The following is a 26,682-nucleotide window of genomic DNA, read 5'->3' as shown; positions in this document are numbered from 1 at the left end:
TTTTGTAGGTATGTTTGTGTTATTATTTTTTAAATCCTAAGCATGCATTTTTGCCAGTGCACTATGTCTTTTGAAAGCAGCTGTTGGAATGTAATGTTTTTTACCCATTTTCTTTCAGCTGCTGAATTTGTAAAGCAGATCTTTCACAATACTGCATAATAACTGGGAAACAGAACTGCATTAAATGGCTCTCATAAGAGGCATCGTGTCTCCTAAGAATTTGAATATATTTATTTAGAGTGGTGGAATTAATAACGTATGCATGCTTTACTTTGCTGACAACTCACTTCACACACAAGTCCATTTCAAGAAGAGACCGTGTAACATTGTGCCACACATTTTTCACTTGCTCCTGTATTCCATATAAAACAATATATTTTTGAAAATGTTTTGTGATACTATCCTTGCCAATCCTGCCTAGATTCTTTTTCTTGTGCTCTCATAGCAAAATGTTTGCTGTTACATGTTGATACCATGAAAGCATTGCAAGTTACAAAAAAACCATATGGTGAATGATACAAGATTGTTTAGATCCCATGAGTGCAGCATAGGGCAAGAAGCACTGTGATGTGCCCTGCCTGATTTTATTTCAGTGTTCTTGGCTGACTGTACCTTCTTTTTCCTGAAATTCAGTAGGGAGGTTGTGGATACCACGATTAATATGTGGGAGGTAGCTCTGTTGGCCTGTGTGCTGTTTTCCCTTCTTTAGGAAGAAGGAATAATTCTGCTGTCACTTTGTGCTGCATCTGCAGTAACTGAGTGTGGGAGCAGCCTGGTTGAGGAGCTGATAAATGGGGAAGAAGGAGACAAAACCACTATGTACCTTTCTGTACAGGAGTCTGTGTTGAGTCAGAAAGGTATAATTTTTAGCTGCAGGGGTTTTTTCCAGAATAGAAGCGCTTTTAACATGTTCTGTTTGTCAGAAGCAATGGAAGTTTTCTTACAAAATTCACCCATCTCTCTTTATTTTTACAGAATTAAAACCAGAACAGGTGAAGAACATGTCTGCCAGTGAGGTAAGCTGTTCTAGCAGCTGTATTTTCCCCTTTGAATAGAATATTTTCTCACTAGAAACTTTTAAGGTCCCTTTTTAATGTGTGGTATCATACAAAATAGGATAACTTTTGGGAGTATTATGCTTTTTAATCACTTCTTCATTAAAGAAAATTCTTTAGAAATGGAGATTAAGAAGATCTGTCCTCAGATGTCAGAGGTTCATGGGTAGTTTGTTGGCTTTCAGGCTTCAGAGCACTTCTTTTTCTGTTAGTAAGTCTGTTCTTCATTTCAGCTGACTGTTCTGTCTTTTCCTTCACACTGAACTGCAATATTTGTTACCTAGCTGATGATGTCAGAGGCCTGGCTTTTATTTACTCACAGTGTTAGTTCCCAAGGACATTCCAGAAGTATTGCGTGAAATTACTTCTACCCCCTCCACCCCATCTTTACATAAAGCAGGTTAACTTAGGGACAACCTAGAACAGTTTTGTGCAGGTATATGTGTAATGCTTGCATTCATTGACACGGACCATCATAAAGAAGAAGATTAAGCTTCTGACCACAAACTGCAGCTGTAAACGTGAAAGGAAAAAAAAGGGAAGCAATTGGTCCTGTGTAAAAAAAGTTTCTGTTCAGGTGTGTGTGCAAACCACGGTTACACAGGGGAAAAAGAAGCAAAACATAATTTCTGAGTTGCTTTTTGTGTTTAGCCTGAGCTTGTGGCCAAAACTATAAGCTGGAAGGATTTGTTGCAGGAGGATGACAGCATCCGTGATTATTTGTTGTGATGTCCTCATATGCACCAGCTCACACCACCTACTGAAACAGGAAGTAATGACACAGTCTAATGAGCTATGAAGTAACAAGGCAGATTTTACTATTAGCAAGTGTTAGTTTATTAAAAATGGTACATACTGGTAGCCTTTAAATTATGAGACTCTTGTATCAGGTCATAGAGTAACAGACCACTCCGGTTTGGAAGGGACCTTGAAAGATCACCTGGTCCATCCTTTTGTGGGAAAGGTACCTTAGATGAGATTATTTAGCACCTTGCCCAGTCATATCTTCAAAACCTCCGTCAGTGGAGACTTTACCACATTCTTGGGGGGGGGTTGTTGCAGTGAGTGTCTACTCTGCAAAAAAAATTTGTTCTTACATCAAGATGCAGCACTTGTAGAATTTGTTTTGTTAAAAGTGAATACTCAAATACTTCTTGAATAAACCAAAGTACATAAACCACTTGTGACCCTGATGTCTTTCATTTTCTGTTTAGATGAGAAATATCAAACTGTCAGATTTCACAGAATCTTTGAAGAAGATCAAGCGCAGTTTGAGCCCTCAGACCCTGGAAGCGTACATTCGCTGGAACAAGGACTTTGGAGATACCACAGTGTGAGACACTACTTGAAGTGAAACACTGCTGCCTGGGGAGCACTTGGTGCAGACAACTGGGATGCTCCCAGAGTTTACAGGACTTTACAGATATTTAAGTATCTGCATTAAAACTTGAGATTAAGAGAAAATTATACAATGTGAAATGTGTTCATCAAAGCCTCCTTGCCATTTAGTGAGGATTTACACACTGTAAGTAAGAGCACAACTGGACTTGAGATGAGTAAGATTCCTAGCAATCCGATTCTGGTTTGAACATTAATATATGTATATTGTTTCTGCGACAAGGCTCTGATGATACTGATCATTGGAGGATCTTTCCCTATGTTGTGTGTGTGTTTTTTTGTTTTTAATTTTGCCATGACATTGGTGAACAATGAACTTGGAACAATGATGTTCAGTTTGAGGTTTGTAAACTGCAGTTCATTTTTTTGACTTTTTTATCCTTAATGTGCCAAATAAAACAATTTCCCTGTGCAGAGTGGAAGAACAGCATGGGGGAATTATGATTATTAAAATGTTAAAAGTAGCTGATCTGTTATTATTTGTCTTTTTGTTTCATTGTAATGTGACTGAGTTGTTCACAGGACAGATTTGAAGAAGACCTTTGATAGCAGAACAGCAAAAAACCCCAACCTTATAAAACCAATTCAAACTGCCTTTTAAAAGAAACATTACTAAATAAAAGAATAGACTGAGATACTCATTTACTGGCAGTATTTTCTCTTAATGCATTTTGTAACGCTTTCATTGGTAGAATGTTAGCTATATGCTTACAATGTACAACTTGAGCCCAGCTGATATTTGAGGAAGTAAGTGATGCTACTTGTTGAGTTTCAGAAATGACGTGTTTCTACGCTGTATTTTGGTCTGTTTATGATAATTGAAAGTAAAATTTCCATTGGGATAATTTTTTAAATTTCCACATGTAAGCATTAAAATATGAGGTTACATGTTTAATACGTGGCACACATTAATGTTTTTATAGCTTTCATGTGTTTTGGTTTATATATTGAAGTATGAAACACTCAACTGATCTGCTTTTTTAAAAAGAAACTGCATCTTTGTACAAATACTTGTTTTTATTGTATAAATGACAAGCTATTAAAAAAACAAACTCTTAAATGATAGCCTTTAAGTACCATAATAAAGGAAAGCGTTTTTGCCTTTACTTCTGAAGGCCCCACATCTTGTTTACAAATTCTACACAGATTAAACACAGATGTTTGCAAGGCAGAACACTAGTTCCTTGTTAAAGCAGGTTTGTGGGTTGTTGGGTTCTTTGTTTTTTTGGTTGGTTTGGGGTTTTTTTTACACCTCTTCCAACTTAGTGATACTGCGAAAATGCCTATTGTTTACTGTTGGTTTCATGAAAATGAGTTATAAGTGTTGTTTGCTTTTGGTCTTAACAGAAAATTTGTTTTTAATTTTTCATTTAACTTATTTTTTTTTAACTACTTACCTGAAAGTTGACTATAAATAATATATTAAATGTATATATGAAAAAAACCCCAACCCTAGCTGATAGATGCAGCTGTAGGCATAGTAATACTCTGAGAGGACTGTGTTCACTGTGTGGTATTGAGTACTAAATAGCAGAAACTCTGTCAGACCTTTGAGGTGCACATATGCAATACGTTCGTGATTTTTTTTTTTTTTTCAACCAGAGATGCTTTTAACTGATCTTAAGATTAAAAGCAATCAAATAAGAGAAGATTGTGTTCTGCTACTATGCCTTTCGAAATAGTCTAACCAAACGACTTCTAGCCTTCTAAGGATAGATACTCTCAAATGTATGTCTTATGTAAATTAAACATGACTTTAGTTCCTGTGATTCACTTTTCTGAAGAAATGTTAAAAGATTTCACATTCTTAAATCTCACATCTTGTTTGCCTTAGTTCTGCCTGCAGTAGCCCATCTCTGTTCTTAGAGATTCCTGGCTGACTTGATCCATATTTGTCATACTCTTCATAGTACTAAGAATGAATGTTACTGTTGTATTAGCATCTGCTAAATAGCTACAGCTAAGAAAGGGCCTTGGTTTTATTCATAAAGCTTTGGTAAACATTGCTTGAGATCCTTTGCAAATGAGAACTTCGAAGATAATGCTTCTTGTTTTGAGTGTTTCTAAGTGATTGTTGCAAAACTGTTGGTTTTGTCCACTTAATTTTGAGGAACATACTAGTTACTTATTTCAAATACATACTCATTGGCATGGGATAGGCACCTGAAACGTTGAGATAGAAATCCCCATCTCCTCAAGTAGAGTGCCAGTATGCAGCACAGAGAGTCAGAATCACCAGCTGCTACAGAAAAAGAAAAGGGACTAGCCCTTTCACTAGTTTGTGCAACCATTTCGGGTCAAGAGAATCTGTGTGACTGGTACGGCTGCATTTTGGTCTTCTATTATACCTGATTGTTTTCTGCTTAGTGGATGAACTACAGCCCCATAAATTAAAGCTGGAACACAGTAAAAAAAAAAAAAAAAAAAAAAAAGAAAATTTTGTTCTACAACATCAGTTTGCCCCACAGCTGCTGGATTCTTGGCCCATGGCCACGTGCTGTTAGATTCATAAATCTCCTTTAAATGTTGTGTCTTATATTATTTTCTGAATAGTGTGTTTTAAGAGTAATTCTGTTCCACTTAAGGCATTAGCTTCCATCTTACTCCTCATTTTACATGTACTAAGTCCCAGCTCAGTCATTCCATCTATATGTCGGATTAGCTGTGTATAAGAGCAGATCTGGGGAAAAACAACCGCAATGGGAAAAAAACACCAAACCTTCCCTTCCCCCCCACCTTCCTAAAAACAAAAACCAACAACACCCCGAACAACCTCCAATTACCCATATTTCTCAAGTCTGTAGTACTCACGCAGAGCTTTACCAACTGCATTTTCCACAAAATCAGGTTGTGTACTAATACCAGGTCTCGAATCAGGATAAACAGGACAGCAGCTTGGGTGCTTTTAACCTTTGTGAAGACTACCATTCCATTAGCTCTCTGGACTGATTTTTTCCTTTCTTTCCACTCTCCCCCCCGCCTTTTATTTTCTGTTAATCTGGCCACTACTAGTGAATGAGCAACTTGACCCACTTTTTTGACATGATTAGTTAGCAGCTTGTCTGGCTCTCTGCCAGTGTGTTCTACTGACTTTCAAGTGTAGCAGTTACTGGAGGGAGAAAATAAAACCAACCCAAACCCCTTGTGTTTTTCTAACAATCTTCTTCATACATTTTTCTGCTTTTATTAAGCAGGAGCTGCACTTTGTCTTTCCACATACTGGAAGAATAGTATGTAGATTGCTTTTTCTCCTTAAACTGAGAATTCGTTGTGTGTTATGATGCTCCCTCTACTAATGTTGACTTTTCTGTGGATTACAGCAAACCTGTACAGGTTCTCTGCGTATGCAAAGACAAAATCAACACAGAATACTAAAGATAAGCCTTAAACTAGGATATTTATGCACAAATTAAGTTTCTCTGTCCTGTTAATTTCTTAGACTTTAAAGTGTTTAGTGTATCAGAAATAGGCATTGTGCCCCTGAGATATCTTGCTGACTCAAAGCCAGTTGCTAGTACAGTTCTGTTGAACATGGCCCTGCAACCTTATGTAGGTAACAAATGAGATAGTAACACTTCAAAATGAGTAAGAATGGGATCTCTGAACTGAGAAGGTATGTTGTCACTGCACTAATTAGAGGCTATTGCTGGTTTTTCTGTTCCGTTCTCTCAAGTGTTTTTAAAATGACAGTTTTTATACATACAACTCAATTAACCTTACCTTCTGGTATAGGATAAGTAGTATTTTTTCTGTTCTAGACAAGTGGAGTTTAGCACTGCTTGGCACTGCTGTCAGGTCCCTCTTGTGAAATTTAAGTACTTTGTACTGGGACTACTGAAGTCAGATGTGCTGGCAAATGGAACTGAGGCATCTGTTCTGCAACTGGAAAGCAGCGTTCTCTTTGGGGTTTCCTTAAATGACCTATGGTGAGACTTTGTGCCCTGGGTTTCCATAGTGCTTTCCTACCCAAGACATGGATGATGCATAGTTGTGTCTAGGACGTGCTTCTATAGCTTCTCCAGCGCTTTAGTGGTGCTTCTGCATGTGGCAGCTTTGGGAGGGGGCCAGTGCTACTGTACCTGACCAGATTTTCATTCATTTTCTGTGGTGCCCTCAAGCTTTTGTGATGCTTTAAGTTGTTGGGGTTTCTACCAGATATCAAAAATAGAATGAAGAGTAGCAAGCAGATAGTCAATGCAACTAGTTATGTCAGTCATTGTGCTAATTAGAGGCAGTTTTATTATTAGTTTCTCTTGAGCTGCTGTTTAGTGTTGAAGAATGTTGTTTTACTGACCTATGTGAATTTTCATGCTTAGGATGATCTGCAGACAGCTTAAGAGATTACCAGTTGATCAGCTATTTTCTTTTAGAATTTCTTATTTAATTATAATTTTCATTATATTTTCTTTTAATTATGGTAATTATAATTCCACAGGATGAGGAAGTTAAGCTGTGACTTCCTACAAATACAAAATCATCTTTTAAAATATGGGGAAATGTGTATTCTGTTTTTCCTGCTTCTTGTGTAAATCATTAACTGTCTTAGAGTGGAAACTTCTTACCTTGTCAATAACTACCTCCTGAGTTCAGCAATAATTGGCAAGGTACACACTCCTCCGGTGGATTCAATATACTGGCTCAACACTGCAGGTTCTTCAGAGTCCGATGTTTTGATTTGAAAATGTTTGACATTACTTCTGGAAACTGTGGTGATGAACCTTGTTCTGCTGTAAGACTTTCCTTGCCTTCATAAGATAACAATTCTTAAAAACTCCTTTCTTCAGAGAAGTGGCTTTGAGGATTAAAGGTCGGTGCTCCTTGTAGTTGGTTAATATAGGCGTAGTCGTCAAAGATGCCGGGGTGTGGCCTCTCAGTTATGCAGGGTTCTCTCCCATTAGAAGTGGGGAAGAAAGTACTTTGTCTAATAGTCGCACACCTTTCAAAGGGACTAGAAATACAGAAACGGTTTTTGCCACATGATTCCCATTTTTAGTTGTGTGAAGGGCTAGTCAGTATTTTTCAGAAATCTGTATTAAAGCGATGCAAACCAAAGGTGGAGACAAAACACCATACCCCACCCCCATAAAATATATTGGACAACTCCAGTCTGGGATGGGATTAATTTTTGTATTTTGTTGTTTAGAAGCACTTTTGTTTCATTGTTCTTTTAATAATGTTTTATGAAATGTCAAAACACCATTTGACTAATAATAAGCAATGTAAAAAAGCATGACAAGCAGACACATAGCTTTAGCTTACAATAAAATGTTTTGTTTGTCCTGTTATTACTGTTTTCTTGTCTGTTTATCAGATAAAATGTCCAAAACTAAAAGCCTTTTCATTAAACTTGAAGCCTATGAAATTGCTGCTGGTTAAAAAAAAAATTAAAAACATCAGGTGTTGTATACCAGATGATGGAACAATAAATATGTAAATAAATCCGTTTCTAATGAACATAACTCAAGTTCTTAAAACTAATGTAAACAGAAGTGCTACTTCCTAAATAAATGTGCTTAAACTGAAAGTGTGTGTTTATCCTAGTCTTGCTAGATCATGGTGAAAACCAGGAGGTTTCATATAACTAATTCTGGTGGTCATGGGGAAGTCCTGAAAAATTTGGAGCAACATTTGCTTGGCCTCAAAATGGCTTTTCTTTTGCTTTGGGGAGAGTACTGCTATTATTTCTGTTAACTATAATTTCGTCACTTATCCCCATTGCCTTACTGTTTGTAATTCTCTGTCTTGAGGCTGCATCTGGACTTCTTACAGCTATCTCTGTTATTACAGTTACATCCTGAAGATAAAATTAATCAAACTTTGTTTTTTAAGACTAATTTTAGTATTACATATCTGGCAGCATTAGGGGTCTCCCAAAAACCAGCATGACCACTGCCTTCCTCACATCATCATGCCAATCACTGCTAAAAGAAATCAACCCAATAAAAATCAATACAGTAAGGAAGAAAAAACCCCAGTGTTTTGGACTGAAGCATGTGAGCTAGTCCCGCCTCTGGGAAGGAATAATTCCTTAGGACAGAAAGACATCACTGGTGTCTATCCAAGTTCTCTCTCTTTGGCTGAAGTACTACTGCTTGGAGGTAGATTTTGAACCACTAAAATGATTTCTATTGGTATTTTTGTGTATAGGTTGCAGACATTCAAATATTTTATTCTTGTAGAGGAGATAATCAGATAAATTAAAATCATTGAAGAAAGAAGAGCGTGACAAAACATGTCCCACCATTTGCTATTTTGAAATCTACCGAGATTTTGGTTTTGGCAGCATACCCTGGATTGCAGTTTATCTTGGACTCATTAAATTGTTCCCATTCCTGCTAAGGAGGGGGGATGAGGCTGCATGCCTAGTGTTAGGTGCTGGTGTATCTCAGATGGAGATCTGTTTGTTTCTGTATTTTAGTGCTCTTAAGTTTGCTAGAGAAGAGGGAATAAAAAGTAAGCTAAAATTTGTTGGGTGGTGGGTTTTTTTGTTTGTTTTGGGTTTGTTGTGGGGTTTTTTTGTTTATTTCTTTTGTTAGTTTATTTGGGTGGGTGGGGTTTGTTTTGTTTTGGGTTTTTTTGTTGTTGGGTTTTTTTTCCCCAATCATGCCATCTTTCTGCAAAGTTCAAAATATGTTGTGAACTTGTGAAATACAGCCTATTTCCTACAAGGGTTCATATGGCTCTGGAGAAGACAGTTATGCAACTTTCTCTAAGTTGTTTTTTATTCTATGTATCATGATAAACCAGAAAGTACATGTAGTGGTGAAGGCAGAAAAATAGAATTTAATTCAAGTCCATCATCTCTCAACACTTGTGGGGTTATTCTAGGGGCTATTTGCAGCTATATTAAAAAAACCCACACGTTTTTCAGAATATCAGCCTACAAACAACCTATTGAGCAAATTGTGATGTTTTTACCACATAGTTTTGAAAATTCCACTTTTTGGCAAGTGTATACTGTAAGAACAATATGTTCTTTCTAAGTCTGTAACTTCTGTTATTTTCAAATCTCATTTTAGTAATTTCTAAAAGGCCTAAGTACGACATCTTTGAAGACTTAGTTTTGTTATATGCAGAATGCTAGTATCAGCTGTGCTATTGTAGAATTTTTCTTCTGTGAAGACACTTCCTCAAGTGCAGTTTCTAATAACTAACTACTGGCCTCTTCTGGGAAAAAATACCCCGTGACATCAAATAAATCAAAAAGCCCAATACTATGTCAATAATGAAGTAACCAAACAACTTTGTGGAGCAAATTATACAGTGGTTTATCAGAGTTCTGATTTCTGCATTAAATTTGAATGGAGGCAGCAGCTGCAGTTCGAATTTCTTGCCTGTCATCCAGATTCTATAAAGCACAAATCTATTTTCTGCAAAAAGTTTCCAAAACTTCTTCCATACACTGGAAAAAAAGCTTACTGATTACAGCCAAGAGCTTAGAATGAGGTCTGAGACATTAAATATATCTTAAGGAGTACAATTACCTGATAAGTGTGATAGTTGTTCTTAATTAATGATACCTCTAAGGACCAGATACACTCAAAATCTGGAAAATAAAAATTATTTTATCTTTTTTTATCAATAATAAAATCACACCCTCTGCAAATGCACGGGAACAGGAGACTACACACAACTTAATTGTAAGCACACCAACTGTGAAGCAGATTAAAGACTGGCTTGTTCCTGGTTTAATTTGATGTACAGGCCTCTCTCTCACGCACAGTCAGGTAAATATTTTGATATGTTGTACAGAACAGGTGAGGTGCAAATAACATTTTTAACTATAGGTACTGGAGAACTGAATAGACTCTTTAAAAGAACAAAGATTAAGGCAGTGTTACAGAAGGTTGTTTCAAGTTTCTTCCTAGGCACAATAACCTGTCTTAATAAAATATCTCACTTCAATTTTTATTCCTCTCTTTTCCTCTTACTTTGCAAATAATAATAAATAATAAATAATCTCTTTTGTGACTAAATCTTTCAGTATATTCAATCCCATGCAGGTGCTTTGCAACACAATTTTTCAGAGCTATCCGAACTTCCAAGATGACTTCTGTTCTGGATTTCGTTGTACTTTCCATGCAAAGCGGTCCTGCCGTACACATTCCTTCCGACGGGAGCTTCTGGGCACAGTGAAGCCATCTGCTGGCCACCTAGCCCGGGGGATCGCTGTCACCTTGTGTCCCGGCGTTCCAGAGCCTCGGTAGCAGTAGTCAGTTGCAGAATCCTCTCCAAAGTCTGCTTTGGATAGCAGCTGGCTCTGGGATGGAGCTGGACTGCGTGCGGATCCCTCCTCTGGACTGTGATGCTTCTATTGTCCATCATATTCAGAGCAACGGGAGCACTTCCACGAATCTCAGCACACAACAAAGTGACTAAATTTTCAACATAATTCCTGTAGTTTGGAGAGCTGCTGTCCTTTGGGGGTTTTGCTGGGGAAAAGAAATGCCTTTTGCAGGCTGTGTCCTGAGTGCCCTTAACGCCGGGTACCGCGGCAGGGCGAGGGCTGGCGGTGGGGACTGAGGAATGAACGCTCGTACTGGGAAGCAAACCCATCCTTGTGGAATTGCTGGAGTATCCTGAGAGACTGTGATAGGCCGACTACGACACTCTTAAGCTGTGCCATGGGAGGTTTAGCTTGAATACTAGGAAGAATTTCTTCACAGAAAGGGAGGGTGGTTAGATATAGGAAAGGCTGCCCGGGAAGTTGCGGAGTCGCCAGCCCTGGAGGTGTTTAAAGGAAAGACTGGAAGTGGCAGGCAGTGCTATGGTCTAGTTGACATGGTGGTGTTTGTCACAAGCTGGGCTCTGAGTCTGTGATGGTACCAGCCGTGGGAGCCCTTTCCTTGAGCTCTCGAAAGCAGCGGGCAGATGAACAGCAGAAGTGCGGTGAGGCGGCAGACAAGACCTTTAAATCCCACGGCGGGCCTCCACCTCAGCCTGCCGGCGGCTGGGGAGGAGCGAGGGAAGGGCGCCTCGGGCCGCACATCCCGCGGGATCGGGACGGAGCCGCAGCCGGCTCCCGGCGGGCGCCGTTTCCGCCACGTGTCCCGCCGGGCCCGCTGGTTGCCGCGGCGACGGGAACCTCTCCCGCCCCTTCCGGCCTCGCATGGCGCCGTCTCTTCCGCTGCGGGGAGTAATATGGTGAGTGGCCCCTGCTGGGGGCAAGGAGGGAAGGGGAAGGAAAGTCGTGCGTGGCACACGTCCTGCGGAGGCTGCTGGAAGCGCCCGCTCCCTCGCCGTGGCGGCGGCGCCGCGGGGCGTCCGGGCCGGCGCGGCCCGTAACGGGCCCGGGGGCAGCGCGGGGCGTCGCTGCCCGTGCGGTGTTTCCGCCTCGGGGCTCTCCGCCCGCCCCTCGAGCGCCATCACCGGGCCGCGGCCGGCCGGCACCGCGGGCGGGGCCCGGCTGGGTGCCGGGGCCGCGGGGGGCTCCTGTGCCGGAGCTGCCTCTCGAACGGGGTCGCCGGGCTGCGGTCTGAGCCTCGGAGTTCTCCTTCAGCGGCACATCGGTCAGGGAGCTCGGACTCGCCGCAGGACAAACGGGTCCGCGGTGTCGGGGCTGTCGCTCCGTGGCTCGCTTCTCAAAGACGAAAACCCGATCTGTTGGGAACGACCGCCGCGTGTGCGTGTTCATCTGGGAGGCGAAGTGTTCCCTTGTCGTGCTGAGTGACATCGGTATCCATAACAGGTGCTGTCACCTGTTGGAGCAGACAGTGCCGCTGGCTGCAGAAACACGTCTTGCGGAGCTCTTAGAGCGCCTCAGGGGCTGGCTGAGGTGTGGGGCAGCCGCCCTGCCCAGCACCGAGCTCTCGGCAGAGCTGTAGGATCTAGGGGTGCCTTAATGCCAAGGTGCAGCACGTGCTGAGTTGGAGCTTGCTTCCAGGGGTGGGCTGTGGCCTGCGTGAGTTTGCAAAAGTCCCCTGTGGCACAGAGTACCCAGCTCTGATGCACGGCATCCTTTGTGAACAGGGAGGTGTGGCTGGGCAATGGACACAGTGCCAACGGCGCGGGAGAGCAGTGGGTGCAAAGGCGACAGGGAGAGCGGCAGAGATGTGACGGGTCTGCAGGGGAAGCCCTGTGAGAAGTGGCTGAGGTCACTTGGTCTGCTCAGCCTCAGGAGACTGATGGCAGACCTCTCTGCAGTCACACCTTCCTTGTGAGGGGAAGAGGAGGGGCAGGCACTGATCTCTGCTCTGTGGTGACCAGTGACAGGACCTGAGAGAGTGGCCTGGAGTTGTGTCAGGGAGGTTTAGGGTGGGTATCAGGAAAAGGTTCTTCACCCAGAGAGTGGCTGGGCTCTCCAGGGAAGTGGTCACAGCATCAGCCTGACAGAGCTCAAGAAGTGTTTGGACAACACTGTCAGGTACATGGTGTGACTCTTAGGGTGTCCTGTGCAGGGCCAGGAGTTGGATTTCTATGATCTTTGTGGGTCCCTTCCAACTCAGGATATTCTGTGATTCTTTGTGATTCTGTAACACAGCAGCTTTCGTAAGCAGGCTGCCCACTGCCTGTTAGAAAAGCTTTCCGAGGTGTTCTGGCATCCTGCATGTGTCTATTAAGAATTAAAATAATCATGTAATGATTTGCTAATAAAGAAAAGAGTAGGTGCCAGTGTTTTGTCCCAGATGAGCTAAATTTGCGATCTGTAGTAGTGCTTAAAGTTTAATTCATGGCACACTAGTATTTCTCAGATAATATGAAATGCAGCTGTGTTGACAAAATCTCTGAAATTGAATGTATTTTAGTGAAGAGCCCATTAGTATGTCTTTTTGCCTTCTGCTGGCAGCTAAGGTGTGATAGCTTAAAATCAAGCCTTATTTAATCTGGCCCCAAACTGCTACAGATGACTGACCATCCATTAAAAGTCCACAAATTTCTTCTGCAAATCAGAAGGGCTTTTCATGTGGAAAGCTTACTTCTTTGTGGGGAGAGCAGAACAGAGGACAACCAGAAGCTTGGACCCTCTGAGGAAAGGGAGACAAGTGTCATGGCAGATGAATTTCTCTGGTAGTCCGCTCCCTGTCACGCTTGCAGGAGAGCCATGTAGCAGCCCTTTAGGTTAACTCAGAGCCAAGATTGTTGGTATGTCTCATTTTGTTACTGGCTTTGTGTTCATCACATCACAGCATTGTTTTTACTTCTGTGGTGGGTTCTCCTTTATAGATCTATGAATAGTATTTTCCTGTTTAATAAATCCATTGCCTTTGGGTGGGAAGTGTGCTTTGATGAAGAAAAATATTTGTGTTTTCAGACTGTCTTGTAGTAGTTTCATCTAAATAAAAGTTAAAACCCACTCTTTAAGTGATACTGTAGTGTCTTTTCCAGTAAACCTGAGTTCTGGATTATGTCTAAATGAAACTTGATTCTAAGTTATTTGTAACTTTCTAATATAATAGACCATGTGAAATGGTTACCAAAATATGGCTGAGTTTAAAGTTTATGATAAAGTTTCTGGTTAACAAAAAGTTCACCTGAGTCTTTGATTTAATTGTGAAAATAGTTCATCAATGAAGATTTCCTTTTTGCTAATTTAAACTATGGTTTAAGTAAATTTTTTAATTAAACTGTTGATTTTTTTTAAGGGGACAATACACCTGTTCCGCAAATCACAGAGATCACTGGTTGGAAAGTTAACACATGAATTTAGGTTGGTTGCAGCAGACAGAAGGGTAAGTGTTGCTTTAAAAAATCATAATTATAATAAAATACATTAGCTGTAGTAAGTTAAGATACACTATTAATATATTATGAATTTTTTTCTTTGAATTTTTTAGCTGTGCTTAAAAAAAATCTCTTTGAAGCTGTATTGCTTCTGTGCATTGTCCCTGTGAATTAGTGTTCTCCAGAATTATACTTAAGTCTGATGGGTTCAGTGGAAATGTAAACTGAATGTGTTCAGATGTTTCTGGGACCAAAGTTTCAGCACAAATAAAGGAACACATTAATGTAAAGTTGCACAAGTTGGTCTTCAAAAGTCAGATGCTGTGTGCTGTAATAAAATGCAAATATTATAGATGGGTGGAGTTTTTTTAGACCAAAAAGGTATTTTAAGCATGGTGGCATTCATAAATGAGTTTTAAAATAACCTGTAAAGTTTAAAATAGACTAAGGGCTTGCTGTTCTGAAATGAGTGGTGAATTTTTGGGAGGGAAGAGAAGCCAGTTCTGTTTGCATGACCAAGTACTGCAATATTGTTTTTTAAGACCAGAAAGATATATTTCTGTCTTGTAAATTTTGGAAGGTGTAAAATACATATTTATTCTCATCAACAGTCCTGGAAGATTTTACTGTTTGGTGCTATAAATTTAATATGTATTGGCTTCCTGCTCATGTGGTGCAGCTCTACAAACAGCATAGGTAGGTGGCTCTCGTGTACTGAAACTACAGCAATCTACCATGTGTTTCTTAGCTTGTGGAGTTCCAGCTGACTGAAAAAGCCAAATCCAGTACTTAATGGAGTTAGGGGTTTGCACAGCCAGGTGCAGAAAGTGCTTCCTTTTGATTTGCCACAGTCAGCTTAGAAGCAATTTTCACAGACAAGTTTAGATGGGTGGAAGTCCTTCAAAGTTTGCACAGTTTTTCAGTCCTGCTGGTCGTTTGTTTCCTGCAGTAGCTTCCTCATCTTTCTCTCAGAAAACCAGTAGACTTTTGAGTTATTAGTCCTCAAAACTGTTCCTTGTATAAGTAGCACCAGTGACATGCAGAGACCCTCACTTGCAGTTGAATGAGGATGTTTGTAGCGTGGAAAAGGCTTAAGACTTCTTTGCTTCCAAGGAATGTTCAGCAGTAGCCAAAACACTGCAGTGTTCTCAACACCTCTGTAGCTGCCACTGCAAAGCACAGCACTGTGAGGGCTGCCGTGGGGAAATGAGCTCCAGATCAGCCAGACCCAGTGCAGTTTTGTTTGCTTTCTGCTTTTGGATAGGGGCTTCAATGTGCTTCCCATCACCTGCACTGAGAATAGAATGCTATTTTAGTTTTTAATTTTTGGTGCAGGTTTTCTTACAGTTTCAAGATAGGTTAGACATGCAAAACAAGTAAAATATTCCATTCAACCTACTTTTCACTGCAATAACACACATAAGAGATCTCTTACTTTGGTAAGTGATGTGTTTCTGGAAGATCTCCTGACTTTCTAGTACTTAAATTCCAAGTCACAACTTAGTCACAAATGTGATACCTTTTGTATCTGGGCTTTATTACATGCTTTAGTTGAATTAAGATTGCCATAATCAGCCTGCTTATGACATTAAATATATTGGTATCTTTAGAATAACAGAAACTTGTTCTATCAGCAAAGACAGTGTGTGTAGTTAGAAGACTGGAAAGAGCTGCACAAGAGGGACTTGGAATACATTTGCATTGAAAAATTAAGTATTAAATTTTAATACTTACTTTTCTTTACAGCTTTAACTGCTTACACATATTTGACAATCTTTGACCTTTTCAGGTGAGTTTTTCCCCATTTTGTCTTACTGTTCATTTTGTCAGTATATTTCTATACATTTAAAATTTACTTACAGGTTCAAAGTCATGTAACTTAGTCAGCAATATAGAAACAGTAATTGGTTTAAATATAGCTTAAATGAGTATAAAATTGCACACAATAAGTAGATTGTAAGCCCCATCATAGCTATATTGAGAATGACTAGTAACTGATCAGTTTAGTCATAGATGTCTCTGTGCAGATGTGTGACAACATAAAACAATATGGCACAAAACTGTTGTCTGGTTGTTCTCTCAGAACATTTTCCTAATGCCATAGTCACTGATTGTGAAGTAACGCTCAGTTTTAACATCAGGAAACAAGAAGCATGTAATTCTATTTCAAAAATATTTCGCAAGCTAGATACCAAGCCCTCTGTACATAAGGTCATTAGATATTTTCAGCATTTTTCTTGTGTTCTAATAAAATTACACTTCTAATATGATAGTTCTGAACACTTTTGGTACTAGTGATAATACAGACATGAAATATATTCAGTTCTTATCCAAAATACAAAATGGTAGCAGTGGTTGGGAAATAAAATGTATGTATTTTTAAAATATTAGCCTACATTATCTTCCTTGCTATCTCACTGTCTTATAAAAGGTATAGATCAGCTTTCTGAGTCATACGTATGTCCACTACATACTAAAACTTATCTGACTTACAGTAAAACATTGATAAATAACATCAGCAAACATGCAGAAACAAAAATTACTTGTTGGGATAGGCACAAAAAATTGATCTGTGACTGCATTAGAATTAAGATTTAACTCTAATGAATCTTGTCTTTCTCTTAGGATTTTGTATCTACTGAATTTTTGTTGTCTTGTCTCAAAATACCTTTTTTGAGAATACCTTGGGGAAACTGGGGAAAGTGTTGATGTTGTACTTCCCATTTGTATGGAAATGTTTTTTTTCTTTTAGTTTTAGGAGGAGGTAGGACACCCCTGGCGCTCCTGTCTTAGGTTAATTAGGGGTTGGACTAGAAGATTATTCTAACTCACAGCAATCTCTTTCAAGAATTTTGATTTGCTGTAAGGGAGAACAGTGCTCAGTAATTCTGCTGCAAAAATCAATTTCTGCTTCTTTTCTTTTTGTCATTGCCTGGTTGCATATAATAGTCTTACTGAGAATATGAGTTCACGGCTTTGTAGATAAGCAGTATTACTTCCTGTGCTTTTACTTTTATTCTACGCAGCTGAGAATCAAGTTGTGCGGATGTGATTGTTCATCAGTTGTAGAGATGAGTTCTTGATCCAGTCTGATTTAGCATTGTTATTTTAATTACAAAAGGACTGCATGAAAGCACAGATGGCACTGAATCTATGTGGGCTCCAGTTGAAAAAATTGTTCAACAGAGGAAGAATAGTCAGAGAAAACTATACTCATCCTTGAAACATTCTGACTATTACCGTGGAGATTCTAAAATAATTGGAATTCTAGATGTTCAGTAGGAGAGAAAAATTTGGACAGAAGATAGCAAGAGGGACCAGTGAATGGCCAGTTAGATTAGAGCTTGTGTGCAGCCAAAGAAAGTTAATCTGTTTTGGCCGTATACATAGCGAAATTACACTGTGAAAAAGAAAGGCAATACTTGGTGTGGCCTGAGACTTACTCTAGAGTACCAAATCTAATTCATGGTATATCTCTAAAAGAAGGCTTTAATGGAGTGATTTCTTTGCCTTTTCTTTCATTCTTCTGTCTTGCTTGTCAGCTTCCTTCTCATTTAAGCAGCATTTCTCAGGTTACAGCATTTCTAGGCAAGTTCAGAAAGCACATGAGGAACATTTCGAACGTCACTGTGACAGTGATGGAGGTTGAGTTCAGGGCAAGATGTGGCTGTATTCGTTTGTTGAGTTCTGGTGGCTCAAGTGTGCATTTGTAGATTATGCAGTTTGTAAAGGCTGCTGTTATTTATCACAGTCTAATTCTCCCCCTTTTTTCAGTTTGGTGACATGTCTAATAAGCTACTGGGTAATGATGAAGAAACCCAGCCCAGTCTATTCATTTGGGTAAGTACTAATAATAAGATGTAATGTTTGATAATACAGCATTTCATATATTGCTCACTGTCATTGCCTGGATCCCCAAACAGCCATCAGTAATACTCTGTATGTGAAAGAGCCTAAAAGTGAGGAGGGCCAAGACTTTATATAATAAAGAACAATTATGGAGAAGGGGATGAACAGGAAGAATAACTAAGAAATGCTAATTTTAAGGTGTCTCTGACAGCAAGAAGAATTAAGAAATGCTTAATTTTAAGGTGTCTCTGATAAGTGGAGTGTTAAAAGAAACCAAAAATATTGACTATTCCATAAAACTTCCTTCCCATCAGTCTGCTGTTGAATGAATTAGAAAAAGTCGGTGTATCCTGCTGGTTCTTGCACAGAAAAGATTTTGTTGAATGCTTTGTTCAATGTGCAATGTTTCTAAACATAATTCTCAAATTTCAGGTTTGAAAGGTTTGAAGTTCTAGCTGTATTTGCATCTACAGTTCTGGCACAGCTTGGTGCTCTTTTTATACTGAAAGAAAGGTAGGGTTATGTACTGTTTTCTTTCATTTTTTAACGTATGAAGATATAGTCCAGATCAACCAAAAGCACATACATTCTACGAGTCCTGTATGTAAAGAGATACTTTAGGAAAAACTCAAAGATTAAAAAAAAATATAGCTAAACCTTACTGCTTGCTTACATTTATTACACTACATGTAGGCTTTAGATGTAAAGATGGGAATTGATAAATGTTCTTAAAAAGCTCTCTAGGGAAAGATTTAATGATTTTAAGAACACATTTTCCAAAAGGTTGCGTAATTAATTTAATGCATTTCATTATACATCTTGACTTTTTTAAGCTCATTAACAAATAAAAGTATTTTGGTTTCACTTCTGTTACTTTTTGAAGTCAAAGCAGCTTCATAATTTATGAAGGAGCTGAATGTTTAAAGCATCAACTTCTTCACTCCCTCAAAGTTTGCTCCAGTATTAATTTGCCATACCATCTATACTTGGAAGCATTTGTATTTCAGGAGGTTAGCCTACAATATTATTTTAGTTTTTAAAGATGAAGAAGCTTTTGTTAACATCTGGAATTTAAAACTGCAGCAGTATACCTTCCCTTATTTTATTCAAGTGCTCTATTTTCTGTGTAAAGGGCTGTATTAACAACTTAGTAACTTTATACTATAAGGTCAATATATTGAAGTGACAGTCCACTGGAATGAATCACCCTCTGTGAAAACCTCCAAATTTTCCAACATCAATTTTAGGAAATTCCACAAACTTAGCAGGTTTTTCTGTTACAGCTGAAACTCATTTGTTAACTCACTGGTGGGTGAAAAAATATCTCTATCTCCACCACAGTATCCAGTGTCTGCTTTATTTGACCTTGCTTAGTGTGAGGCTGTAAGTCAGGAATTTCACATTTAGTTTGTTGTGGTCACCAGCACTGGTGGTGGTGCCAGTAACAGTATTATTTTGCATGTTCATTTACAAGCATATTTTTATCATGTAGGCAGCATTCATGGTAGCTACCACATATATGGCACAGTTTGGAAATATTTGGGAAATCTAAATCACATCTGCTTTGATTCAGTGTTAAATGCCTTCATTGCTTATAAAAGTTTTTGTGTTTATTTAAGCAATCCATTTTTTGCAGTACTTTATCAGTTTTTGTTTATGAATGGCTAATAGCTAATGCTAAGGAACTGTAAAAACATGCTGCAGGTATCAAGGCTTTACTGTATGAATATAACTCAAATTTTCAATTGTTCTTGTAGTGCGGAGCGGTTTCTGGAACAGCCTGAGATACACACGTAAGAAATTATTTTGATGTATAAAATATGTTGTTGTCCATTTATGTTTCTAATTGTTATCTAGCATATATTAGTTATGCAAGTACTTTCAGTTCCAAATTGCTTTTGGTGCCTTGGTATTTGTTTTAAACCATGTGCAAGCTATACTGCAAATGGTTCTTTTCAAGGTACAATTGAAATTTAATGCTCGTGTTATCTCAAATAGTGATCTAACTACACATTACTGCTTTTCCTAGTTCAGTTCCTTTTGTTTCTTGTGGCCTCTTGGAAGGCCTGGTATGTGGGGTGGAAGGATGCTGTGGTCAACAGGGACCTGAAGGTTCAGTTCATAAGAGGGTTCAGACTATAAAGACCATGGGGAGAGGAAAAGAAGGTGTTATGGGGCAAAGGAATGGGACAAGGGACGTATGTTGAAGTAGTTCTAGAAGAAGGCTGGGGTATATGGCATAATTCCATTGAATGCTAAGCTTCATAGCTGTGCTGCTGAGGGGACAATGTGTTTTTATCTTCAAAGGGCAAATATATATGTGTGTGGATGTATGCAGTTAGCTAAGAGCTGTTACTCAGTGTTATGAGCGTTATGTGATAACAATAATGTACGAAGTTCAGTGATCTCGTATAACCCTTACAACGATAATACGCTGCTGGTTATTAAGTATTACACTAGTTTATCCTACTGGTTTTCAGCCTCAGCGAAGGAAACCAAGCAAAATATCTGGATACTGTTACTGGTAGTTACAGCTTGATGACATGTTCTGTAATGATGGGAAATTAAGACACCTTTTTTCCCCTCCCTAGGGGACGACTGCTGGTTGGTACTTTCGTGGCTCTCTTTTTCAACTTATTTACAATGCTTTCCATTAAGAATAAGCCTTTTGCTTATGTCTCTGAAGGTATGTGATAAATTAGACTGTAACAAGAATTGAGAAAAAAATGATAATGTTCCTATTTTAGCAAGGTATAACTTGTCTGGTAATTTTCTTAACTATTGGGTGTATATTACTGTTACCTCTGTTAATGTAACTTTGTGCAGTAGAATTGCCATCTGATTTTCAACTCCAGTTTGCTTATAAGGCTCTGAGTAGTCTGAGGTCGGTAGTATGATAAACCAAGTATTATTTTAGTGCTGCAGTATCCTTTATTTTCAGTCTTTAAAATTCAGCCAGTGAAGGTCATGTGGCAGATACCAGAACTTTCAACACATTTTATGGATGTATTAATGGATTCAGAAATAAGTTAATACAATAGTTATTTTTAAAAGCTCTTTTACCTTTTTCATTGTGAAGTAGTTTGCAGTCATTCCTTTAATTGTAAATTGTCCTGTTGTAATTGTCCTGTAAATTGTCCATAGTTATAAATATCTATTTTACACTATATTATATAAAATATAATGGTTATACCCTGCAGTTACATTTATATTTAATCAGTTCAGATTATTATGAAAGATGGATGTTGTATTTGCTGCCTGGAAAAGACAGACCTGTGGCTTTTTTCAAGTGCCAGGGTATCTGTTGAGATATATTTATTCAGTCACACTGTATTTATTGAATTCTTCCCTTAAAATAAAACTTACGTGTGCTTTAAAATGTAGTAACTTTAAAATGGTATTTACAATTGTGGTAACTTTATTACCTTATTTCTTTTGCAGCTGCCAGCACAAGTTGGCTTCAGGAACATGTTGCAGATCTTAGTAGAAGGTGAAGCTTTATATTGTTTTTCAAAATCATTAGCTTCTGGAACGCAGTGTTGGTTTTGTGTGTATAATAACATTTTGGAGGGGTATTGAGGCATCAACTTGTATTAGAGCTTTTAAAATAGCTTTACCTACTGTAGGTCTCATGTATGAACTCTGGAACAAACATTGTCCCCCATATTTCCCAGATACATCAATCTAACAGAAATACATCTTTCTGGATAGCTTTTCTTTTGAGTATATATGTTCAGTACATTGTATGTAACTCTCTTTGGGTGAGAATAGGAAAACTAGCATTATTCTGTACATACATGAACTGCATTTCACAACATGCATTATTGAGTGATATATTTTGTAATTCATGTTTACTTACTTTGTGGGCTGAACAAATGATTCAGATGGTTGAGTTTAAATGTGATACATGAAACAGGTTACTCACTGAACCATAGCTATGGAAACTCCTCACCTGTCCAGCAGGAAACTGGAAAGTCCATGTCTTCCAGGGATATAAGCAGTGTTGCTCATTCATCTTGTCTGTTAACTGTCTTGCTTGTATTGGATATCTGAATGCAAGATAACATTGTTTGCAAATAGTTTTGTCAGATGTTGGGGAAGTTTATTTTAATCCATACACGTTCTTCCAGCTATCTGTCAGTATCAAAAGAAAAATGTTAAACCAAGTTGTAAAACATGTTAAGTATGCTTCAAAATCAATCTGTTTCTGCATCTTGTGATCTTTTTTACAGTTAAGGAAAGCAGAGAATGCTGACTTGATAACAGAAGAATTGATTTTATATGGGTATAAGATGTTACATCATCAGAACCAAAATCTGTGACATAATATTGCAAGACTAATAATTAGCTTGCCCAAATTTTACTGTAAAAGCAAAAAAAAAAAAAAAAAAGGTGGATACCAATCACAGACAGTAGCACAGCTTTCCTCTTACTGGTCTAGAAACACAGTTTTAAGGGGAAGGACACTGATAGATAACTTGAAGGGGTCCCAGATCAAGAATAATATAATTTCTACTGGGTTTTGAGATAGCCTGTATACAGTTAAACCAGTAAGAAAAAAAATTGTATTAGTATGTATGGAGCTATTTCAGATGTGTTATGTGAAGCAATGCTGATTAAAAATATCTGCACCTGTATATAATTACACTGATTAAAATTCTTACAGAAGCAGACCAGCACATGATGTCTAAACAGATGTTGGCTTTAACCATAGCAACAAAACATTTCATGTTGTCTTTGCCTTGAAAATTTCCAGGACATGACATGCACAGTGGGAAGTACAGAAACTCCTTTCGCTCTTCATACTCTCATTGACAGGAAATAACTATAAATAAGTAATTTTCCCAGCATTCCCTAATGCATTTTTTGGTCTCCTCATATGCAACTAGCTGGTCTGCTTCCTCCTTTCAGACTCCATGAATTAGTTAGCTTTGACTTTAGGACACTTTTGCACACCAAGGTGGCAGATGGATTGAAGACAGGTGATACACATATCTCTCACTGTGTACATCTCTGTAATATCAGTATTGAACCCATGAAGCACTTGTGTTGTGGACAGCTGATACAGCTATATCATAGAGCTGTGTTCCCAGAAAAAAACACCTGATTAATTTTTGCTGACAGCAGCCTTTGAGCAGAACTAGTGGGGCCTTTACAGTGCTCATCATATGCTATGGCAGCAAGGTGTGTTAGAAGTCAAATGCTAAATGATGTGTGTAATTTTGGAATTTCAAAGTAGTGATGAAAACTTGCTGACAACTGCTTTTTCTGTTTTGTTGCAGTATTTGTGGAATTATCCCAGGACTGAGTAGCATCTTTCTGCCACGGATGAACCCTTTTGTCTTGATTGATATTGCTGGAGCTCTGGCTCTTTGCATTACATATATGCTCATTGAAATCAAGTATGTGCAGTTGTTGTTTTAAAACAGTAGCTCTTTTTTTATCCAGTCTGTGGGAAAATGTATTTTTTACATTAAAGCAATGCTCTGATGTAGAGCTGCATTTTATATGAATGGCATTGCAACTCTGTGGATGCATCTGTCTATTGTCCAAGATGAATGAGAGTTCAAATGAGATTAGTATGTGTAAAATTCTGTAAGTTTATGTAATTTAAAAGAATGCGAAAAGAATCATAAGTATGTTGTTCTGCCTTTCAAAAATGTATATACCAGTGTTTCTTTAAAATTGCTCTTTCTCCCTAGCAATTATTTTGCTGTGGACACAGCCTCTGCTATAGCAATTGCTTTGATGACATTTGGTACCATGTATCCCATGAGTGTCTACAGCGGGAAAGTACTACTCCAGGTAAGGCAGCCTTACAGATCAGCAGATTTTGTGGTTTTTTTAAATGGCCTCATTAAAAAAAAAAAAAAAAACTTGAAATCTGTTTTAAGCTTGCAAATTGGAAATATTCCTATGGGAATTTGTGATGTGCTACAAGAATGTTAAAGGTTGTGCAAATATGCATCATGAAGTCATAAGAATTTAATGAAAATGCCATTGGTCTCTTGTGTGGGTAGACCAGACTTAAAGGCTCTCTTACTTCAACAGGACCAGTTAATCTTTATTATAACTTGTATTTTCTTTACTTCTTCTTTCTGAAGACAACCCCACCTCATGTGATTGGCCAGTTAGATAAACTTCTTAGAGAGGTAAGTCAGTGTATAATACATTGCACAGTGTGTACAGCTAATAAGCATTCAGGAATGTGAAGAATTTTTCTGACCAGTCCAAGAAGTTTGCTAAAATTATTTTTTAGCTGCATATAGAAAATAGGAATCTTGCTTTCCAAGATGAATAGTGTCTTTTAGGTATCTGGAACAAATCTATTTAAGTAGTGCAGGCTTTTTTTATTTAAAATTGAGCTACTATTGAAGTGGTTTACAAATGTGTGTTGAAGGAGGAAAAGGAGTACAGGCAGTTGTTGAATTACAGCATGTCAAGTTGAGAACATACTTCAGTTTGGCAGCAAGAGTTACTTGAAATATGTTTCTTAAAACTTTTTTGATGGATTTGGATGTTTAAGGGTAGCACAAGTGTGTTAGATAAGCATTAGTGACATTAACAGACATCATCTCTTCTCTGTATGGAGCTTTTATTTCACTACTGAAAACTATTTGTTATTCAGTTATGTACAAAAATACATTCTAAAGGGATTTGAAACTTCTAATTTATTTTCATATTTGTGGATGTTTGTGTAAAACTAGGTTTCAACTTTGGATGGTGTGTTGGAAGTTCGAAATGAGCACTTCTGGACATTAGGTTTTGGCACTTTGGTAAGTTATGTCTTTATTATCTTTCTAGGCTTTGTTGTCAGATACTACTTTAGTTTTTAAATTTACATAAAGTAAGATTTTTCTTCTGAAATATTAACTATAAAAAATTTTGATGGAGTCAGTACTCAGTCTGTGTGCTTTATTACAAAACTTTTCTTCCTCTGTCCTTTACATTTTTTAAAGCTTTGTTGTTGGTTAATATTATTAATGTATACTGCAGTTCTGGCTTAAAGCATGCATTTTTGCAACTGTAGAATTTCTTTCATATTTTGGAGTAAAGAAAATGACAAACAATGGAAAAAATATTTTTCAAAATGGGGTGTTAGTGTAAATTATCTAGGAAGAGAGAAATAACTGTAGCCCTTCAAGCACCTAAGGCCTACATTAGACAGTAGAGTCATATTTTCAGCATTTCTAGGGGAGAAGATAGAACTGAATAATTACAGTTGTGTACCAATAATTCTGTAAGCTGAAAGAAATGAAGGGGTATTTTTTGTGATACAGAATGATCACACAGAACTTGGTTATTCCTAAGTTGATGCAGGTATTTTGTGACAGCTGGAAAATTAAGACTTAGAATATTTCTTTGCTGGTTTCTTCCAGTACGCTACCCTTCTTAAAACAGAAAAAAAGGCATCTGTTCTCTTTTTCTGATGTAAAAATAGCTTTCAGCTTACTGTTCTGCCACTTACACTTAAATTTGCACTTTGTTCTTTTGAGCCATTTTTCTCCAGTTGTTGCCTTTCTTGCCAACACATGTTGTGTTGTATAGTTTGGTTCTTAGACTCACTTTTCCTGAATAATGATCTTGATGTGTTCATAAGAGAGCAGCACATTAGGAAAGATCAGAATGTAATAAGAACCTGTAATAAGGTTCTTAATTTAGTCAGTAGTTTCCACTGCAAAAGGTCTTTGTGTAATTCTCTGCAGGGTAATTTGCCTCTTCTTGAATCCATGTGGGGAGTCTTTATTGGAGTAACAATTAACAGCCAACTTGTTTTTATCACTTTCTAGGCTGGATCAGTCCATGTCCGAATTCGGAGAGATGCAAATGAGCAAATGGTACTTGCCCATGTTACTAACAGATTATACACATTGGTCTCTACCTTGACTGTTCAGATTTTCAAAGATGACTGGATCAGACCTACCTTATCATCTGTGCCTATTGCAAACAATATTCTGAACCTTTCGGATCATCATATTATTCCAATGCCATCTTTGAAAGCTGCTGACAGTTTGAACCCTGTTACCTCCACTCCAGCTAAGCCCAGCAGCCCACCACCAGAATTTTCTTTTAACACACCAGGCAAAAATGTGAATCCAGTCATCCTTTTAAACACTCAGACAAAGCCCTATGGATTGGGCTTTAGTCATGGATCTGCACCCTACAGCAGTGTACTCAATCAAGGACTTGGAATACCAGGAATGGGAGCAGCTCAAGGATTCAGAACTGGTTTTGCAAATGTCCCAGGCAGATATGGAACAAACGCTCGTGGTCAGCCCCGACCGTAATAAACACCATTATTTATTATACTTAAGGGTATTGACTTAATTCTTTTATTACCCAATTTTTATAAACATTTGGAATGTCGCATCATTCTGAATGGCTTGGAACAAGTGCATTGTTCATATTCATGAAGTGGTTAAATAGCAGTTTTTTCCTTTGCATCAGCAGTAGCCTGTGTAATGCCACAGACATTTTGCAGATTTACAATACTTTACAAGTAATTTTTATAGGGTGTCTATTTCTACTCATCTTTTTTATCCACTTTTCTTGATTTATCCAAGAGTGTATTGAGATGCAGCACAACTCCATAAGAGAATAAAATTGTGACCAGGTAGCATTTTTTTTTTCCTAATGAGAATTACTGGATGCTGAATAGCTGAGAGAATAGGAAATGGCAGAAATACAAGTCCCAATTTTCAGACATGTGTGATTGCTG

The 26,682-nt window shown here is 38.3% G+C and overlaps 2 protein-coding genes and 1 long non-coding RNA gene across 8 annotated transcripts in view; 2 read left to right on the top strand and 1 right to left on the bottom strand.

Annotated features, from left to right (window-relative positions):
• The window catches only part of SPAST (spastin), a 33,724-nt gene extending 30,165 nt beyond the window's left edge, over positions 1–3,559 (top strand). For all 5 annotated transcript variants that reach the window (XM_068185352.1, XM_068185350.1, XM_068185353.1 and 2 more), the window contains 2 exons: positions 976–1,016; positions 2,270–3,559. In XM_068185352.1, the coding sequence (XP_068041453.1) occupies positions 976–1,016; positions 2,270–2,392 (164 nt within the window). In that variant the 3' untranslated portion in view covers positions 2,393–3,559. The remainder of the gene's footprint in view (positions 1–975; positions 1,017–2,269) is intronic.
• A 1,868-nt stretch (positions 3,560–5,427) lies between these two features.
• Positions 5,428–10,455, bottom strand: LOC137471221 (uncharacterized). Its single transcript, XR_010997470.1, has 3 exons — positions 10,385–10,455; positions 9,938–9,999; positions 5,428–8,247 (listed from the first exon to the last, which is right to left on the bottom strand). It is a non-coding gene; the product is annotated as an uncharacterized lncRNA (long non-coding RNA).
• A 1,016-nt stretch (positions 10,456–11,471) lies between these two features.
• Positions 11,472–26,272, top strand: SLC30A6 (solute carrier family 30 member 6). Of its 2 annotated transcripts, XM_068185357.1 has the most exons (14): positions 11,472–11,597; positions 14,036–14,122; positions 14,726–14,810; positions 15,861–15,903; positions 17,889–17,954; positions 18,396–18,476; positions 19,721–19,756; positions 20,555–20,649; positions 21,405–21,453; positions 23,246–23,365; positions 23,666–23,768; positions 24,068–24,115; positions 24,671–24,739; positions 25,754–26,272. In XM_068185357.1, exons 1-14 carry the CDS (start codon positions 11,595–11,597, stop codon positions 26,249–26,251), a joined length of 1,383 nt encoding a protein of 460 aa, XP_068041458.1. In that variant the 5' UTR covers positions 11,472–11,594; the 3' UTR covers positions 26,252–26,272. The 2 variants fall into 2 exon arrangements, with proteins under 2 accessions (XP_068041458.1, XP_068041459.1); XM_068185358.1 differs by lacking the exon at positions 17,889–17,954.
• The last annotated feature ends 410 nt before the right edge of the window (positions 26,273–26,682 follow it).

The sequence above is a fragment of the Anomalospiza imberbis genome, chromosome 3, assembly GCF_031753505.1.
Source record: "Anomalospiza imberbis isolate Cuckoo-Finch-1a 21T00152 chromosome 3, ASM3175350v1, whole genome shotgun sequence".
In the NCBI taxonomy this organism is placed as follows: domain Eukaryota; kingdom Metazoa; phylum Chordata; class Aves; order Passeriformes; family Viduidae; genus Anomalospiza; species Anomalospiza imberbis.
This window is presented reverse-complemented; position numbering and strand designations above follow the sequence as displayed.

Excerpts from the sequence above, each read along its gene's own strand:
- SLC30A6 (XM_068185357.1), top strand. Across the intron at positions 21,454-23,245 it reads GTTGCAGATCTTAGTAGAAG|TATTTGTGGAATTATCCCAG; the intron begins GTGAAGCTTTAT and ends GTTTTGTTGCAG. Across the intron at positions 24,740-25,753 it reads CATTAGGTTTTGGCACTTTG|GCTGGATCAGTCCATGTCCG; the intron begins GTAAGTTATGTC and ends ATCACTTTCTAG.